At 38.0% G+C, this 19,305-nt stretch overlaps 1 protein-coding gene across 3 annotated transcripts in view; it reads right to left on the reverse strand.

Moving 5' to 3' along the window:
* Positions 1 to 143: 143 nt before the first annotated feature.
* fmnl2a (formin-like 2a) overlaps positions 144 to 19,305 on the reverse strand; it is a 53,489-nt gene continuing 34,327 nt past the window's right edge. Inside the window, exons 7-27 of one of the 3 annotated variants that reach the window (XM_053497363.1) lie at positions 17,022 to 17,130; positions 16,773 to 16,849; positions 16,192 to 16,285; positions 15,442 to 15,516; positions 13,587 to 13,697; positions 13,320 to 13,469; positions 12,368 to 12,469; positions 11,908 to 12,235; positions 11,271 to 11,444; positions 7,787 to 7,911; positions 7,413 to 7,615; positions 6,869 to 7,103; positions 6,591 to 6,659; positions 6,428 to 6,508; positions 6,225 to 6,354; positions 5,966 to 6,129; positions 5,751 to 5,852; positions 5,554 to 5,649; positions 4,494 to 4,617; positions 2,222 to 2,321; positions 144 to 1,778 (exon numbers count right to left, since the gene is read on the reverse strand). In XM_053497363.1, coding sequence (XP_053353338.1) covers position 1,778; positions 2,222 to 2,321; positions 4,494 to 4,617; positions 5,554 to 5,649; positions 5,751 to 5,852; positions 5,966 to 6,129; positions 6,225 to 6,354; positions 6,428 to 6,508; positions 6,591 to 6,659; positions 6,869 to 7,103; positions 7,413 to 7,615; positions 7,787 to 7,911; positions 11,271 to 11,444; positions 11,908 to 12,235; positions 12,368 to 12,469; positions 13,320 to 13,469; positions 13,587 to 13,697; positions 15,442 to 15,516; positions 16,192 to 16,285; positions 16,773 to 16,849; positions 17,022 to 17,130 — 2,650 coding nt within the window. In that variant the 3' untranslated portion in view covers positions 144 to 1,777. Of the gene's footprint in view, positions 1,779 to 2,221; positions 2,322 to 3,712; positions 3,813 to 4,493; positions 4,618 to 5,553; positions 5,650 to 5,750; positions 5,853 to 5,965; positions 6,130 to 6,224; positions 6,355 to 6,427; positions 6,509 to 6,590; positions 6,660 to 6,868; positions 7,104 to 7,412; positions 7,616 to 7,786; positions 7,912 to 11,270; positions 11,445 to 11,907; positions 12,236 to 12,367; positions 12,470 to 13,319; positions 13,470 to 13,586; positions 13,698 to 15,441; positions 15,517 to 16,191; positions 16,286 to 16,772; positions 16,850 to 17,021; positions 17,131 to 19,305 lie in introns of all 3 variants that reach the window. The other 2 variants (XM_053497364.1, XM_053497362.1) reach the window with 2 other exon arrangements.

Here is a 19,305-nt window from a genome sequence, read left to right on the forward strand (position 1 = left end):
AGTTCTGCTGCATGATCTTCATTTTCAAACAGTCAAATCTAACTAAAACTTCACATAAATGAGCAGGAGAACATTAAACACTTGTCTCCTCAGTCTGTCCAAACTGTCTTATGTTTCAAATCACTGAGTTATAATACAGCAAGTTAAAGTTATGTATATAGTTTATTCAATCATTGGCATTGAAAAACTGTATCTTTAATGTTATTCATATCAAATTTTGCTAAAACAGCAAGATGCCAAAAGATACATCTTTGATTAGAGGATGAGAAAACATGCCAGTTTGATCCAGGTCTATAGAAGTTATGGAATGCATAAAGGACATGAGATCACAGGGTACAGAGAGATGTGTCAGTATCACTTAGTGATGCGTTATGCGTCTTTAGATTGTGCCAGTAATCTATTGCCTTAATACTGCCAGGCAAGCGTAAAATCTGAGATCTTTGCTACATATTTAATCAAAGATAGAACAAAATTCATGGTTTAATTAAATATACAAAATGAAAACAAAACAAACCTATAAGTTAAAATAACATTCAAATAGTGTAACAGGATGATGAAATCAATATTTACAATATTAACCTTATGCTAATGAAGGTTAAGAAGGTTTTTTTTTATGCAATCATTTTTTTGTAGCAAAATATCTGTACAATTAAAAAGCATTTCCAGGCATTTTCTTACATTGAGCTGGAAACTGTAAAAGCCACTTGGAGGAAAACATGGCTTCAGTGGTCAAAAAAAATTACTTTAGTGTTAGTAAAGACAGCACAAGTGTCTCTGCATTTTTGATATTCTGTACTTTTTTATGTTCACAAAAGATGAATCAGGTGTCTGAGGTGGTATTTTTTTCTTCTTTGGCTTGTACTGAAATTGTACTAAAACAGTCCTGAATATTGGATTCAGTCAGTCTGCTACATGTTTTGCATCTCCCCACTGGAGGTCTGACACTTAGTAGAAGATGAGTGGGACTTTGTTACTTTTTACTGTAATTTCATGGCATGATACTACAATATTCAATGTAACTGTGAGCTGAGTGGATTTTGGTTTGCTAACACTGCTGAATGACCATGCTTATGTTATATACATTTCACATTAATTTGGAACCACCTACATTATACAACCTTTCAAAGTTCCCACGAATACTTGTCCATAAACCCTCTTAGAATTCTTTAAAATAAAATTGGTCTTCATGAAGCCTGCAATGTTGCCATTCAAAGATGCTGCACAGCCTTTCCATTCCTCTTCGGTTTGCAATAAGCTCAACATGCCTGAAATCTTTACACCTAGCCCTTGTCCACATGTAGGAGAAAGTGTTTTTAAACAACACTGTGCAGTAAAAAGCAAAATAGTAATTACCACTGGAATGTGCGAGTTTACTCAGGATTTCCACACGAGTGTATTTCCCTCTGCGTGGAAATAATGTGTAAATCTAGTTTTACTCTGACAGTGGTGAATAAGCACATATTTCTATTGCTTGGAATAAAACAATACATATAAAAGTAAAAAGACTATCGCACACGTTAAATTCAGGCACTTGGTCAAAAGTAGCTTCTGGCCATTAAGACAAACTTTGCACTCTTTCAAATCCTTCATCAGTCCTTTTTACACAGAGACCGGCTCACAGCCTGTCATTCACTCCCATGTCAACCAATCACATCCACACTGCCTTCGTTACATCACCAGCTCTGCATTGTTGATTGGCCGTAAGCTCTGATCATCAAATCGTCTTCGTACACTCCTCCTGACTGCGTCAGCGCGCCTGTAAGGCTGGTTTCTTAGATCTGATGAAGGAAAAGACCTGTCAGTCATCAGGTCAAAATACTCTTACATAGGCTGGGTGAGCTGGCAATCAGACAAAGCAGCTTGAGCTTAACAGAGAATTTACTTACTTAATCTTTTTTAAAAATTTTTTTTTTAAAGAGGATAAATTTCAACTAAAGTGTACTTCTCATTAATAGAAACATTGCCGACCACACCCTTAGAAGTTTATCCCTTTGAAAAAATACTCAAGGCTGTATTAATGTAGACTATTAATTTATATCTTCAAACATCAAATAAATAATGGCAGAATTTGCCAGTCCTAACAATTAATCTCAATTAACCTTGAAAAGATTTTAAGGACAGGGAAAGATGAGGGTGAATGAGGGTGAATGAGAACATTTTAACCAGAACAGAGAGATTAAGGTTAGGTCAAATAAAGGGATAAATAGAAAGGGATGCTTGCCAGGTTTGAGTACCATCCATCACCACTGGGGTGCTACTGGACGAGCTCCTTACCCTCGAGTGCACATTTGGAAATTTAGTAATATTATTCTTCTTTAGGGCTGAGAGGAGAAGAGACAAAAATGGAGGTTAAAATAAAGTAGAGCTGACTGGACAGAGAGGTCGTCAAGCACACCAAGCCAAGCTGCCCAGGGGTAAGAGATCAAAAAGGGTAGAATTGCAAGACGATCTTTAGCTGTGTGAAGAAGCACTCTATGGGTAAATGAAGAGCGCAAGCTGTCATGTAGCAGAAATTATAGCAGAATTACTCGAGAACTGTCAATGCTCAAGCTGCTTTGCACGCTGACCTTTAGCATCACGCCAGTGAGCAAATACCAAAATATGCATGAAAAAACCCTTTGCTAAAGAGAAAAGATACTGTAATGCGTATCTGTGCTTAAGTAAATTAAAAGACCATGCATGCAAACAAACAAAGACTTTTAAATAAAAGCAAACTGCTCTTTTCAAGCAGTTAGGAAACTGATAGAGGCAAAGTGAAAGAGTTAAAAAAAAAAAAAAAGAAAAAAAAAAAAGCAAACAGTCCAAAAAAATCTATCATGCAACAGGCGATTAACATAGCACCAATCTTTGAACAGGAAATTACACAAGCACTTCCTGTTAATCCAAGCTTAGCTAGAAGGTGAAGTACCCCTGGAAGGGAACAGGAAAGTCATTGAATGAAATGAGAGGAAGCAAGTGAATATCATGCAAACAATACAAAAACAACAATGGTATCATACACACATTATGATGGACATGATGAAACACTCAAGCAAACCAAATGACCCCAGAATAAGCCACAATGCTCAGAGATGCATAGAAACACTTTACCAGATTTTACAACTATTCACCAAAATGATTAGATTTGTATTGCCTTTTAAACAGCTGAGTGAATGAGATGAGCGATAACTGACAGCAGAGGGTGCTCTTTAACTGACCTAAACTGGATCTAACATTATTCATGTAATCGCTCCAAATGAATGTCTGAAAGTGACACGTCAGTCTCCTAAATACTACTACTAACTCCTACTAACCACATCTAGTCCTCTGGCATTGCTGGCTTATTGTGACATTCACTTTGCTCTGATTGGTCATGATGGTTATACTACATTGATGAACATGGATTTGAGATGAAACACTCCGTGCAGGGGAAGTTGTGATGAGATCAATCTCATCCCCCTAAACCGCCCCTCTTCATGCAGGGTTGTGGAGGGGGGGGGGCGGGGATGGTACACATGATGATTACAGACACACCCGAAAGACACAACACACACAAGTATGCTTGGACCACATCCATAGGTGTGGGTGAGTGAATGAACCCAAATGTAGGATAAACAACCTGGATAAAACTTCCTCCCAGGACGTAAAAAAAAATAATAAAAATTGTGAGGTGTGAAAGGAGCACTCGGTGGTTTAAAAAAAGAGAAAGAGAAAGCATGCTGTTTCTAGCAACCTTCATGAGAGAGAGTGTAAACTTTAACAGTGGAGTTCCTCATTGAAGAAGCGCGAGCCCCGTTTGGCCGTGCGCGCCGTAAAGGGGACAGTCTTCAGCACTGCGTTCGGACAAAACAGCCACACACACGCACACACAAGGAGACATACACACAACATAAACAGTTAACCAGCCAGCACAGCAGCTAGGATGTTAGCACAGCTACTGCATCTTCTGCAGCACAGCACAATTAACATCGGCTAATGGGTTAATAAAAACGCTCTATTGTCCTCTAATACTAAATTAATGTAAGATGTAGGAGGAGTAATATTGCAGCATGAGAGTCTACACGGCCAACATTCCACATCTGTTCCTCACACAATCAAGCTTGTCAGGTCAAGCCCTGCTGTGCTATTGAGGAATGTTTCTAAGTGAAAAAGATCAATGAGACAGCAGCCACCTAGTGAGCTACTACAGATCTGGGTTTTACACAGAATACTCGTATTGGATTATCAATCAGAACCATATTTAACATTAAGGCAGTTAAGCTACGAGCTTCAGCTCAGTTATTGATGGTTAGTGAATTAAGGATGCTGCATTAAGCTTGGACGTATTACAAAGCAAAACTTTGGCATGCACACTTGTCTAGAGCACTGCAGCCCGATCTCAGCTCAGGCCAGAAGATAAGCAGTGTGTGTATGTGCAATTGAGTGTCCGTACACAGAAGAGTACTGATGTTCACCTTGTAAATGCACTTGTAATGAAAGCTGTTTTTGTGTGTGTTTGTGTGTGTGTGTGTTACCAGTGATAATATCCTCTATGGTCCCGTCTTTTCCCTCGTAAACATGCCGACTGTCCTTCACTTGCTTCTTCTTCAACTCAGCTATCAGCTCCTGCTGCTGTCGTTTATTCTTGTGAGAAGGAGACTGAAGACACACATGCAAACCAGTTTCTCAGTGTGACAGGAACGAAATCATGACTCATAAATCATACGATGGAAACTCAATAACTATGCATGATAGGACCATTACTATGCATTATAAACCACCAAGACTCTTCCTAGAGCTGGCCAGCCGTCTAAACTGAGCGATCGGGGGAGAAGGGCCTTAGTCAGGAAGGTGAACAAGAACCCAATGATCACTCTGTCAGAGCTCCAGAGGTCCTCTGTGGAGAGAGGAGAACCTTCCAGAAGGACAACCATCTCTGCAGCAATTCACTAATCAGGCCTATATGGTAGACTGGCCAGAGAGTCTCATCAGACCTGAGAATTTTATTTCTCATGGTCTGAGAGTGCTTTAGATGCCTTTTGACTCCAGGCGGGTTGCTATGTGCACTTTACTAAGGAGTGGCTTCCGTCTGACCACTATACCATATAGGCCTGATCTAGAAAGAGTCCTGGTGGTAGAAACATCTCAAGGATGATCAGGGGAAACAGGATGCGCCTGAGCTCAATTTGGCAAAGGCTGTGAATACTTATGTACATGTACTTTCTCAATAAAAAAAAAAATACATTTGCAAAAATCTCAAGTAAACTTTTTTCATGTTGTCATTATGGGGTGCTGTGTGTAGAATTCTGAGGAAAAAAATGTAATCCATTTTAGAATAAGGCTGTGACATAACAAAACAGTGGGAAAAGCGCTGTGAATAATTTCCGGATGCACTGTATCTGAAAAGTTGTTATTCCAGTGGTGAGTTGTGTCTTCACAAAAGGAATTCTACACAGAATAACCTACCTATATATAAATGTGGGTTTAAATCCTGACAAATGTAAATTTTGACATAAGTACATGTCTCTGATTCTTGGCCAGATGAATACAAATATACTGTATATCCTATTGAAATACACACGCAACATGTTTTACCTTCTGATCTTCCTGCTCCATGGCCTCCTGCTCAAGCAGCTTTTCCATCAACATCTGCTCCTGCCTTTTCCTATGCTCGTTTTCCTCCTCTGCTTGCTGAGATAAAGCAAAGGGCATGTTGTAAATCACATGCATGATTTTTGTATTACATAGGTTTTTTTCTTGTTATTTAGAAGTTGTCTGAGGGGCGGGGTTACCCTGTATGCCTTCACAAAGCGCACAAACACAGGGAAGAACACTGACGGAGGCATGGTTTTGGAACTCTCCCCAAAAAACTTTACTGCCTCATCAAAAGCATCCTGAAAGAGAACAACAATCTCACTGAAAAGAAAAGATAATGCAATATACACTACATGCACTAACAAAAATCACCTCTAAGAATGGACAGATGGATGGATGGATGGATGAGTACCTGTGCAATCTTGGCATCATCCTGTATTTTTTTGAGCTTGCTCTCATTGAGATGAATGAAGTCTTTGAGCAGTGTGTTGTGGCCATGCATGCTATACTCTCTTCTAGTTAGATCCATACCCCTCTGGAGCTCCTTCACATCCAGCAACACATTCTCTAAAGAGACTATGACACAGACAAACAGAAAAATTACACAGTATGCTCTCACGAATAAAAAAAACAAACAAATTTAACCAAGTTAATTTTTATAGACATTGTACCTGCTGCTGCTTTTTCCACATAATTGAGCTCGTTATAGAACAGCGCCACCTGCTGGTACTTCTCTTTCACTACATTTGCAATGTAGTGCAATAGTGTTAGCTTCCTGTCTGTTGATTTGGTATCAATTAACTAAAAACAGAAAACGACATTAGTGTATTGAGAAACAAACGAATTGAGCAGTGTAACAGAAAGTGAGTCTTACCAGGTCTAAACTCTGAAGTTTGAAGCCATACACTGCCCCTCTTTTACTGCTGTTCATGTAGTTCCCAAGAGCCAATATAATCTGCAAAGGGAGCAACAGAAATGTTTCATTTAGAGTGGGAAACCAAATAAATGAAATACATCTTTGGAAACAAAGCACCAACCTCCAGGATTTTCTTAAGTTTCTGTGAAGACTTGATGGACACAGACGCTGCAATAATGGCATGCAGTTGCTGTTGGGCAAAAGACACTAAAATGAAAAAGCCTTGATAACCCTTTCTTTTCAGATTGTTTTTCAATTAAGATGAAAAAATAAAAAGACAAAGATAAAAAGATGTAGAGAATAAGAATACAGAATAAGGCAACACAATGAATACAAACACAAAGATAGAAGTGCAGGTATGTATATAAAAAGAACAGTTGACTTCTGTTTACTACTTACAGGAGTGAGCATTTGCACACTCTCATTAAAGTTCCCCACGAACGCCATAATAGTCATCTTTTGCATGAGGCGCTCGATTTTGCTGAACTGCATCATGAAGCGGTCCTCATCTGTGAGGTTTTCTAGGGGCTTTTTCTCTTTCTCGTACTGCCGTAACATTTTTACCTCAGGCTCTGTGGGAATAAAGCGTAGCAGACACTCCACAAAGTCCACTGGCAACATTCGAAGATCAAACCTGAGAGAAGGAGAAAGAAAAAACAATGAAATACTCCAAATACTCCTTTAAATTTAAGTGTGGCTACAACTATAAAAGTCTTCCACAGCCTGAGATATTGGTCTGTTTTCTACAATGTTTTCAGCAAACAAATGAGAAAACTATGGTTTGTTCTTGCCAAATAGAACACAGCATACAGGCTTAGGATTTAAACAGTGTGAGTAAAGTATACTGGAATTAACCTCTCCAATGCAGTGAGAGTAACTGTAAACAAAGTCTAGGTATAAATTCATTTTTATAGAAAGTCACCTTAAGCTTGATATAACTTACATCTGAATTGATTTACAGATTTCCTCAGGAGTCTTGCCAACTTTTCGGAGTGTAATTGCCAGATTTTTGGCCCTGTTTGAATCCAGGAGGGAAACTTTATTAGGGACCTTCTGAATGGACTTCTGCTTGCTAGAAGTGACATCAATAGCAGGGCCCTGAGCTCTTGTCTTAAATATCTCTTCAAACTCATCCACATTCAGATCCTAAAGGAAAATAAGAGAGTGTGCATGATTGGGTCATATGATGAGTGTGAACAGTTAGTTATAATTCTAATTGGTAAACCATAAACAAAGACATTATAACATTCAGGTGAATAAGTGCACAGAAAGTTATCGCTACACATTCAGACTGTTAGTGTAGGGTGAGAATTTTACCTCCAGTATCCTCTCATCATCAATCTCATTGAAGACTGTGCCATTGATTTGGTTGGGCTTAAGCGCAACCCAGTTAAACACTGGCATTCGGAACTTCGTTTTGATTGGCTTCTTAATCTTCACAGCTGCACATCACAAAAAGCAAACACATGTTCTACTACGTACATTCACCATTTCACACACACTAGACAAATAATTTCATTAGATGAGTGCTGATCTAGAAGTGGTGACAGACACATTGTGGAGCAGTGTCACGGTGAGGCACAAAAGAATGTGCAAATCATTTAGACTGAAGTTCCATGGCAACAATGAGAAATCAGAGCACTATTGAGAAACAGACTTTGTGTAGAGCTGCTAACAATAATAGTGAGGTGACAGTGAGTTACTCACTTTCTCGCCACTAACTCCTGATAAAGATTCTATTATTGCACTGAGTAGCCTTATTGTGAGGAGATTTCTGCAACGCTGCAGCTATATGCACAATGGTACATGCCACAGGACACGATGCAACAGAGAAAAGGTGTTCAGCCACTATGAGCCACCATTCACTGCAACTGATTAGACTCATCTCTGGAACTGTACTGGAGAGATGAACACAATTCTTACAAAAAAATCTTTTCCCTCAACTGAGATCTTGATAATGACAGTGGGGAGCTCAGCTTAACATATCAGCCAGTCCAAAATCTGCCACAAATGTTCAATTAGGTTGCAATCTACTGGCTATGAAGATCATAGCTCATGATTTTCTTAAGAATCAAACTGCCCACATTTAATGAGCCCTCATGTATTGTGGATTAAAGTATTATCATCCTGAACAGATCACTCATATCAGGCTCAAAATATCTTTAATATGATAACTATCAGTTATTACAAGACCTTCTTGAGTCTGTACTGTTCTCTCTTCAACCCGGTTTCAAATAGGTTGAAGCTTTTTTTTATGACATTTTGACATTACAAATTATGGTCAACTATTTTTACACACATTACAAAGTACTGTTAGATATAAACCACTTAATTGTATCATGCAGTAGACATGCCTGCATGGGTTTTTTCTACACTCAATTGTTTAACCTTTTCCTTCCTCTTACGTCACCCGTCTCTACATGTAGTATTAGGTTCAATAGGGGAAGAGGTACCAGCATGGGAGTATGGATGGGTGAATTAGAATAAGAAATCCAGCCCACTTCCTGTAGATTATCTGTAAGTTAACAGTTGTGTAATGGCCATGCTGTGTCTGTGTAGCAGGCTCCACTCTTACATTTGTGCAACAATTCACTTGTCATGACATGCCACTTTATTTTAACATGCAGCAGCACAAAACACACACACTTTAAATGAACACAGAGAGTGGCATTTTCAGCCCCAGAAGTTTAACAAATAGTAATAGTTGGATTTTTAATGAGTCTAGCTGGAGCTGTAAAATCCTCCATCAATATCTGACACTGAGAAAATGCTTTCAAATTGGAATTGTGGTAAGGTCTGCCTGTCGAGCCCACAATTTCCGAATAGTGTCATGGATTTCAACCGAATAGTCCAAGGATAGGAATAAAGGCCTTGGGTCTCATGGAACATGTGGTTTTATACTCTGGCAGCTGCATGCTGTAATTTGCTGAACTGTACAAAGTAAGTTCTAGAAAATGTTCCTATTTTAGACTGAACAGTGATCAAACTGAAGGAAAAGTCTTGCAGCAGAGCGTCTAATTTTATACTTTGCTTCACGTGGAAAAATTAGATGTAAACTGTTTTGAAGAACCAGAAACTGATGAGGATTCTCTTAATTATTATACCTTTTGGGACTAAAAATGCCATCTCTACAACTTCTACAGATTAAAATAAAACAGCAGAGCAGAACACAGAGAACCTACAGAACAGCTTGATGGGTCCCTCTGTCATCACAAAGATAGAAGAAAACAAAAAGCATTAAAAACAAAATAGAAAATAGTTTAAAAGGTATGATTAGCTGCCCCAATTTCATCATAACCATAAAAGCTGAGAAGATGTTAGACAAGGACAGTTGTTCATCTTTGCTCCGCAAACAGTGGCAAGTTTGGAATATAAAGTGTCAAGACAAGGTCAGCAATATGATCTCGGAATATGATCTCACAGCTCATTTTCAACTCATCACTTTTAGCATTTAAGACCTTAACCAATAAATTTGCACACGCTTCTCAGTTTCACAGTATAAACAAGTGATTTGCAACCTTAGCATTTATGGAAAGGGACTACGTGATGGAGAGACATATCCAATCAGACATGGTGAATTTTCTATGTAGATCAAGCTTGGTGATTAGTAAATTGAATAAGATTTGCTTTCAAAAGTTCCCTTCCTTGTTCCTTCAAGCAGTTTGAAGTAAAAAGAAAGATCATAATCTAAAAGTCCACACTTAAATCACTGATACAAATATCTTTGTTTGGTCTAAAATTGGAACTCATGCATTTTCCCCTCATACAGGAAACACCACCAGTGGGATTTTCTTTTGAGTTGCGTCATGTGAGTCAGTTACATCTGACCAAACAGCCTGGCTGGGAAGTTTAAACCGTGCTAAGGAGCAGTGAGTAAACACCCACAGCCTTGGTGATCACTATCACGAGCTGCTGAGAAAAGCACTAACGCTCACACAATACCTTAGTGTCTTGGACACTATAGTACAGATAGACAGTAAAACTATCTATAAAAAGAATCTGAGTCAGACCCACATATTGCTTGGCTGATAAAATCCAAGGCTTTTACACATGCAGTAACATCAGTGTAGATAATGCTAATAAAGCAACAGTAAGTATTTTTGTGAGAAAAAAAAATAAGTACATGTATTGTGCAGTGGTCAGGAATCCTAATATTTTGTTCTAAATTGCCTTTTAACCATCCATGTTGCGTTTTCAAGTGACAGTGCTAACTAGTCACAAAGCTGAATCCTAAATCCCATTCTATCCCCTGATCAAGGCCATTACTTTGATGTGTGTGTAACAGGGGTTGGAACACCCTACATAGTGCACTAGATTTTCATTTTATGCTTTTGAAGATTCAACTCAGAACAGTAATTAAGAGCTAATGCTAAAAATAGCAAATGCCACCAAATCCAGGAGAAATCACATATTTGTACATTCGTTATGATGAATCAAACCTGTACAAATTAATGTTCTTATTTACTTTTTCATCAACTTTTCACATGCTTGTTTCTCTTTTAAATACGTTTTTAAGTCCACAACAACATACTGCATATGAAAATAATCAGCAGAACAGAAGCTATCATTTCAAAGGTTACACGTTTATCTGTGTGACAAAGCATCAGGTAATCATCAGGTAATCTTTCTGTTTCTTTTTTTGGCTCAGAAATACACCTCGAACATAACTATCAACAAAAACGTCTGCCGCTATTGTGTCTGCTGTCATTGTCTGCAAAAGGTCACTATTGAGTAACACATTTTTATTATGTTTTATGCCTAAAAAAAGAATATGACATGATGTCTGCATGCACAGACTTACCTGCAAGACCTGAATTAAAAATTACAGTGGGGGATCCACAGCCTGGTAGAGGTGGTGCCATGGGTGGTGGAGGTGGGGGCATAGATTCCCCCATGCCAGAGCCAGGAAGAGGGGGAGGTGGTGGAGGAGGAGGAGGAGGAGGTGGCTCAACGACCGGTGATGGACCATTTGGTACTGAAATAGTAAAAAATATATATATATATATTAAAGTAATAAAAGTAAACTAAAAGATAAGAAAGAATAAGCACAAGAAACGATAATAAAAAAGCGGTGAACAAGGAAAAACTAAGTGCCAAAAAAAAATTTGACATGTAAAAGAGCAACAGAGAAAGAGAGAGAGAGAGAGAGAGAGAGAGATGACAGCCTGCCAGAAGATATTTCTCCCACAGAGTCTCAATTAGCAAGACCAAGTATAAAGTCATTTGCTGTTTCAAATCCTCTTGCTGTGTGCCACAAAAGAGAACTGCTGGAGCTTAAGGCGGCCTGTCTCTGTTACCATATAAAGGTTAAAAAAATAATCCTGGAGTAGCACAAACCAACACTGGTTATCTTAAATCAGGTTTACTATTACTAATTTCAGTGCTCTGGTCCAATTCACTGAGTTTAGATTCGTTAGGAGAGAATTTAAATCACTCACATGATGAAGGCATAGGAGGGGGTGGAGGAGGAGGTGGTGGCATGGACATGCCCGGGTCTACACCGTTACTTGGTCCCACAGAACCGACCATGGTACTCCCAGGAACCCCCATCACACCCTCTGTGCCTGCCAGCAGACCGTTAGTGGGTGGAACAGTGGGCAGGATGGCAATATCCCCATCTCCTTTCTTCTGAATCTTGATGGTTCCTTGTTTTTCTAGTTCATGAATCTTCTTCTCCAGATTGCACTGTCTCTGAATGGCCTCATCCTTTTCCTTCACAATTCTTCTTAGTGTGTGCACCTGAGAGGAGGCGTCCTTGTAGACTTCCTATAACCAATTAAAAAAAAAATCTGTAAATTGTTGTAGGTATTAAGCTGAAGTTACCTTTTATATACACAAAAATTGAAATGTAGCAACTCTAAAAAACAATCTGTGTTTAAGGGGCAAAGAAACTCTTACCCGTACAGAGTCCAGTTCCTTGTTCTTATGCATTAGCTGCTTCTCCAGTTCCACAATCTTTGCCATAGCTTCATTTTCTGTGTCCTGTAACTTCTCGGTCATCTGCATTGTGAGATTAACGCCATGTTCACAAACAGAAACTAATATTTTGATAAATATGTATTGTGTATCTTTGTGTAGCTCTCTCAGTTACGATGTAAATGAAGAGGGCCTTAGATCAAGTTAATTCATCATAAATAATAATCTTAAACTAATAACTGCAAGATGTTTACAACATTCAAAGTAATATGCATCAACAGTTTAGAGATGGAATAAACTTCACATACTAATGGAACTGCTAATTCAATCAATCACGAATTGTGGTTGTGCTAAAACTTTAGGCCTTGGATCAAACTACAATTTCAACAGAACACAATTTTAGGATTAGCACAGTTGATTCCTGTAAAATCTGTTGAACAGGAAGACGATTTCTAATTAAACTGAAGGGTTAAAAGATATTTGATTGCTACTATGAAGGCTTTATTTTTAAGCTAATCATATTAATCATCAAGTAACACGAGAACTATGCACGTCATTTTATTCTTCTTAGATTAATTATCTAATTAGTTTAACGAAATAGAAAGAAAGCCCTCAGGTTTGTTTTCAGAACCACAAGTGACTTTTAACTTCAGGCCCATATTCACGTTTTCCCACATGCATGTTTTCAGGCTGTCACCATTCATAATACTGACTATTGAAGGCTCTATATGATGAGTTATGTCTGTTTGGAGCAGGAAAATCTGAATACATAAACCAGATCCTCTAGAGGTGAGGGCAATGCTGTTAAACTTTGCAGATAGACAGTTTATTTTAACAGACAGATGAGTCAATCACATATACATGGATGGAAATTTGCTTATTTTTGTTCTCATGGTCTTGAGGAAGTTGATGAGTGTCTAAACCCTGTACTCACATGAGACATGCTCTCCTCCAGCTCCTCCACTCGTTCCAGCGCTGCATTCTTTGTTTCAGCGTCCTCCAACAGAGCCCCCACATCGAACACATTATCCAGGTAAGCCTGGATCTGCACCTGCAGTTTATCGCTCTCTGTGTGCTTCAGCTTCTACTCAGAGGACAGAAAAACATGGAAACAGTGAAAAAAAAAGCATTCAGTGGATTACTAGATCTATAAAAATAGCGACTAAGAAATGCTAAAGGGGTTCTTCAGACAAATACTCACATCCAAGTACTCGTCCAAACATAGTTTAGTGAAGTCATACTGTAGGTGCACTCTAAAATTCATATCTTCTACTGAGTGGACCACAATGTTTATAAACTGCATACATGCCACCTGGAAGGTAGTGGAATGCTGAACATTAATAGGCAGAATTGTAAAGAAGAAAAGCAAACACTAAATGGTGATCCAGTAGGATGTGTCCAGTTACTATGCACAGGATACTAAAACATGCAAAGCACATTCAGGAGTCACACAAACAATGTCAATATAGGTGATGAAAAAGGTTTTTACTCAAGAAACATAATATTTCAGATGATATGACATGACAAGACAGAAATGTCAGTAACCTGTTGACCTGACTATGGAGATTACACAAACAAATGAACTGCAACCTGCTGCTTCTGCTCTTATTGCTGGATAAACTTCGGGCCTGATTCCACCTATTTGCATGTATAATAAAGCTAAAATTGTGTTGCAGAAATGTGTGGTTAGACCTTCTACATTGCTTGGAAACATTAAAATTTTAGTGCTTTTGATTTATTCCTCAAAGAAAAAAACTACAAAACTACAATGTAACACCAGCTAGATTTAAGTAGAGTATGATATACCCTAGCAAAACCAATGAAATTATTTCCCTGAGCCTGACGCCCACGTGCTACCATTACCTGCACACAGAGCGTGCGATTAACTCCTCATGCTGCTCCAATGTTTCGGCAGATGTATTATTACCTCACATGATGACATAAAAGTTGAAGATGGCCCTGCCTACAATTACACAGTTACCACCGCATGCTACATCGGCATAATGGGATTTTTAGTTTATATACTGTATATCAGTACCACAGAGTACTGTCTGGTCTACACACAACTTGGCCGTTTTATAAGCTGTATTAAGCCTGATGCCTGACGGATGCCGTTCCTGACTCAACCCTCACATTTTTTCTAATCGGGTTTGGGACCGACACGTAATAACTAACTAACTAACTACCTATCTATTCACTCAAACACATATACACTACCGCTCAAAGGTTTGGGATACCTTTCTAATTCCATGATCTTTCCTGATTTTTATTTCTTTCTACATTGTAAAACAATGCTCAAAGCATCCAAAATATCCAATAATCTCTTCTGAACAGTTAAGATGAAATGTATCTCCTACTGATGATCTGTAAAGCCTTTATACAACTCTAATCTGTGGAATTATGCTCGCAATCCAAAGTTTAAATGTATATATTTTCAAAAGTATGTGGACATCTGATCATCCCATCAATTTATAGGCCTTTGCCACACCATAATCTGGAATGTCTTTCCATGCTTGAACATTCCAATGTCCCCTCAGTGACACTTGGGTGCACTTAGGGGCATGAGGGCCTAACCAGGACATGTTTCAGCATGACTGAATTGGCAAATCTTCACAGGCACAATCCAACAGAAAGCCTTTGCAGAAAAGCAGAGGCTGGTATACAACAGAGGAAACCACAATAGAACTGTATATAAACGTGTACAGGATATTTGTGTTGTGTGGCTCTCACAATAGTGTTTGTAACTATATATTTTTGCTCTAAATTTGTACAAAAAAAGGACCAACTCCTTATTAAAGGCCATGGATTTTGAATAAAATATTCAGGAAGCACACAGTTGTGTGATGAGCAGGTATCCACAAACTTTGAGTTATAGACTGCTACTTGACAGTAAGTTGACACAGTCATGTGAATTTTACACACAAGGACTAAATACACACAGACCTGCTCCTCTGTGCCTAGAGACAAAGTTAACAAAACTACCACAAACTGAATGTGTTAACTAAAAGTTAATTAGGAATTTAAAAAAAGCCGCCGATATGTGTTTGAATAAGTACCATGAAATCGATGTTATTGTCCTCATTCTTGAAGTGCTCCATCAGCTTCTCGAAGCGTTGATTTTCTGAACAAACCTTGTGTAAACAACAAAGCATGTGTATTTTGTTTAGTTAAGTCATAAGAGTTAATATGTGACATGCATGCAAGAAGACAAAAAAATGCATATTCTGTAATAAACATGATGATACAAATGTTAAAAAATTACCCAGTGAAGGATGGAAGGACTAATTATTTATATGTGATTGAAATCATTTATTAGGTCACTATAAAATAATATTCTTGAATGCACTAAATGCATTTAACCACTGAGATTCCATGTTCCTCAAGCCTGCTTTAAATCTGGACTATGGTTTGATTGCATGAATGTATGTTAGCTATTATTTGTGTCCCTATAGCCATACAGTACTGGTGTTTAAATTCACTTCCAATAATCAAAAAAATTCGTTGGCACAGCTAAAAAAAGCTGACAGTTACAGACGTTTCAGCTTGTAATACATCTATTATGTATTATTTAAATTTGCAATTGCAATACAACACCAATGATCCACTAGTAATTTTCCTTTAGTTTCCTTTAGGAAACTACTTATGCATCGGATCAGCCACTTTTTAAGCAAATGTGGCAAAACATACGGTAGTTTTTATGAAAGGAAATGACACAATATGTGACATTTTTACACATATAAAGCACCTGTAAATGAAATATTAAAGAATGTTAAAAATAATCATATGTGAACAGTGCAGCTCTGTACCTCTTTAAAGTTATCAAAAGCAGAGAGAATGATCTCATGTCCTCCTCTGACTAAACACACAGCAGCCAGTAGCTCTAGGACTAGTGCTTTTGTCCTGCAAAACACACACACACACAAAGAGAGAGAGAGAGTACAAGAGAGAGAGTGGAAGGATGTCAGTGCTTCACCATTTTATTCAGCATTTTAAGTTTGTCTGAAATTATATCACATTAAACAGCAAAACCAACAGTTGTGTTAAACTGGTATGGCTGCTGTTTTGCTATTAGCATGCAGTGCACTGACACAAAACAAGTCAGGAGGCTATGCACATGCAAAACTGGGCACACCCACATGCACAGATTAGGAGACTGTCCTGTTGCGGCTGCTGATATTTATGACCCTGCCAGAGGACTCAAAGCTGCCTGTATGAGAGTGTAGAGTGTAGCACATGCTGGGAAAACTCCATTAAAAAGCAGGTGTTTTTAAATCACCCTCTCCAAAACACTTTCTCCCTTCAGCACAAACTCACTCACAAACACACACACACACACACACACACAAACACACACACGCATACACAGGCACCAATTAAAATGCTTTACCTGGGGTTCTTGTTGTTCAGACTTAGTGCAATTTCATTCACAGCATGAGGGTGGGACATAACCATGTTGAAGCCATACTAACAACAATAACACACATAGAAAAAAAATGTGCGATGCATTAATAAGCACAGAAGGATGCTTGAAATTTAATTAAACACCGAAACTAAAACATTTGAAAAATTACCTGTCAAAGTAAAAGCCAGAGAAAACCTTATGTATTGCACATGCTTTTCTGTGTGTGGGATTTACCTGATAGTTCATTATGGCTCGTAGACACATGATGCAGACGTGAACATCGTCTTTCTTACACAGCAATCTTGAATTCTTTAATGTTCTTCTGCTGGGCAATGTATTACATCTAAGAAAACAGTTCAAAGTCAGAGAAGTTTCATAAAAGCATGGAAAGAACACACACACACTCTCAAACACAAACTGTTAAACTAGCAAGAAGAAACAGAATCAGAGAAATCCAATATTAAATCATCAACTGCAAGTGAACTAACAAATGTTGTCCCAGTAACAGCACTGGAACCTAAAGTGAAATATAATGTTTATTATCCTCTAGGGCATTAAACACGGTAGCCTAAAATAAGTGGTTCCTCTGCAGTGTAGACAGTATTGTTTTAACAACACACACACACACACACACACACACACACACACACACACACACACACACACACACACAATGGCAGCATCATTGACATGCACGGCAGAGGTCTGTAGTGCTTTGTAAAGACAGATTGAGCTCTAGGGTTTTATGTGCAGTACAGGGGCAAACAAACAAATGTTAGACAACAAAACGTAGAAAATAAAAAAGACAGACATGTATTTTGGAGAAATGCAGGCAGATTAAAAAATATAAACTTTCAGACTGAATGTATAATAATGTATCTTAATCGCTACATATAATTACATAGATTTTACTGACATAATTATTAATGCTACACTTCAGCTAAATCTTATCTGAAACTTAGCTCCAATAGGCAAAAGAAAAACGTATTGTAATTTTATTAAATAAATGTAAGCAAACAAAAAAACCTCACAGGAACTAAAAGCTTTGGCTCAAAGGGACTAGCTGGCTCTGGGTCACTGATCGGAAAGTCTGAGGTTGAAGCCTCAACCCCAAATTCTATCTGCTCCAGGGACACTGCCATCCTGGCTGACCCTGTGCTCTGAACCTAACTTCCTAACTGGGATATGTAAAGAAAAAAAAAAAAACATTCCACTGCACTGTAAGGTATGTGACAAATAACTGCATCATAATCTTAACCAACACCCCATCTCTCTCTCTTACACACAGAAATAGGTTATTTCTGTCTTGTCACAAAGCACATACTCACACACACCGATTTGTCTATATGCCTTTTTGAATGGACTTCAATTTGTTTTTAAAGCCTTTCTTAAAGTACTCAGACTGTATAAGACACAGGCTTGCACATAAACGTGAGCCTGAGCGCTCCTCATTTTCCTACATGTAAATGCAAGTCATTATCATACCATTGTTTTCATTAAATGTTTCACCATTTTTTATTTGACCTTTCATTATACACATTCTATTTTCAATTATCACTAATCATGTGTAGAATAATAAATTACAGGAGTACTTTTGGTTATGACACATGATTATGAAACATGGACATAACCTCACATCCTGACAGACGCGTGAGGTTTTTTTTTTTACAGAAAACAAAATCTATCATGTTTTTAGCTAATTTGATCTCTATCCCTAGACAAATTAAAGTCTAAGAACAAGAATCTATCAACCTGCAATTTGTATTTTTAAAAGTTCGCAGTAAGAAATTCTATGTGTTTGACGGAAACAGAAGTATTAACAAAACTCTGTTAACAAACTTTGCTCAAACCCTAATCTGTAAAAACTGGAACCAACCATCCAAAGAGACTGAACCAAACTCAACAGGTTTAGTGACAACACTGGAATGCTGTGAACAAGTCTGAGCTAAGAGTAACTAAATACCCAAGTATGATTCTGTTAAATAAATACTTGTGATGATTAATCAGGTTTGGTACATTTGCTCTTCGAAACAGAAGCTAGACCCCTACATACGTGTACACTTCCGGAGAAAGAACAGTGTTCTGTGTAAATGTGAATAATTCATTAATCATAGAAATGGAAGTCTGATCATGCTCACTTTGATTTGTGTAAGACTGTTATTCATAGAGTTTATACCTCATGCTAGGACGACTAGTTTTGACAAGTTTTTGCTATCCATCTTATGTTCTCGTTATGAAACTCTATAGGTCAGGCAGATCAAAATCAGTACCGTTTATACTTCTGGGAGTCAAAACAAACTTAGAAAAAAAAGGGTTTGGTGAACAGTACAAGACTGGGCGAAGCATCTCATCTGCCTGCCAAATGAAGAGCCAGGAAAACATGCAGTGAGGAACACTAGATAAAACACACATTTTGTTGTTGTTTTGTATAAATAATGGTGAGACTTTCACAGAGATGTCGAGAATTTAGCTTTTGTTTAGATAATAGCCACTTCTAAGGAATTTTCTTTATTATATT

The sequence above is a fragment of the Clarias gariepinus genome, chromosome 5, assembly GCF_024256425.1.
Source record: "Clarias gariepinus isolate MV-2021 ecotype Netherlands chromosome 5, CGAR_prim_01v2, whole genome shotgun sequence".
Lineage (NCBI taxonomy): Eukaryota > Metazoa > Chordata > Actinopteri > Siluriformes > Clariidae > Clarias > Clarias gariepinus.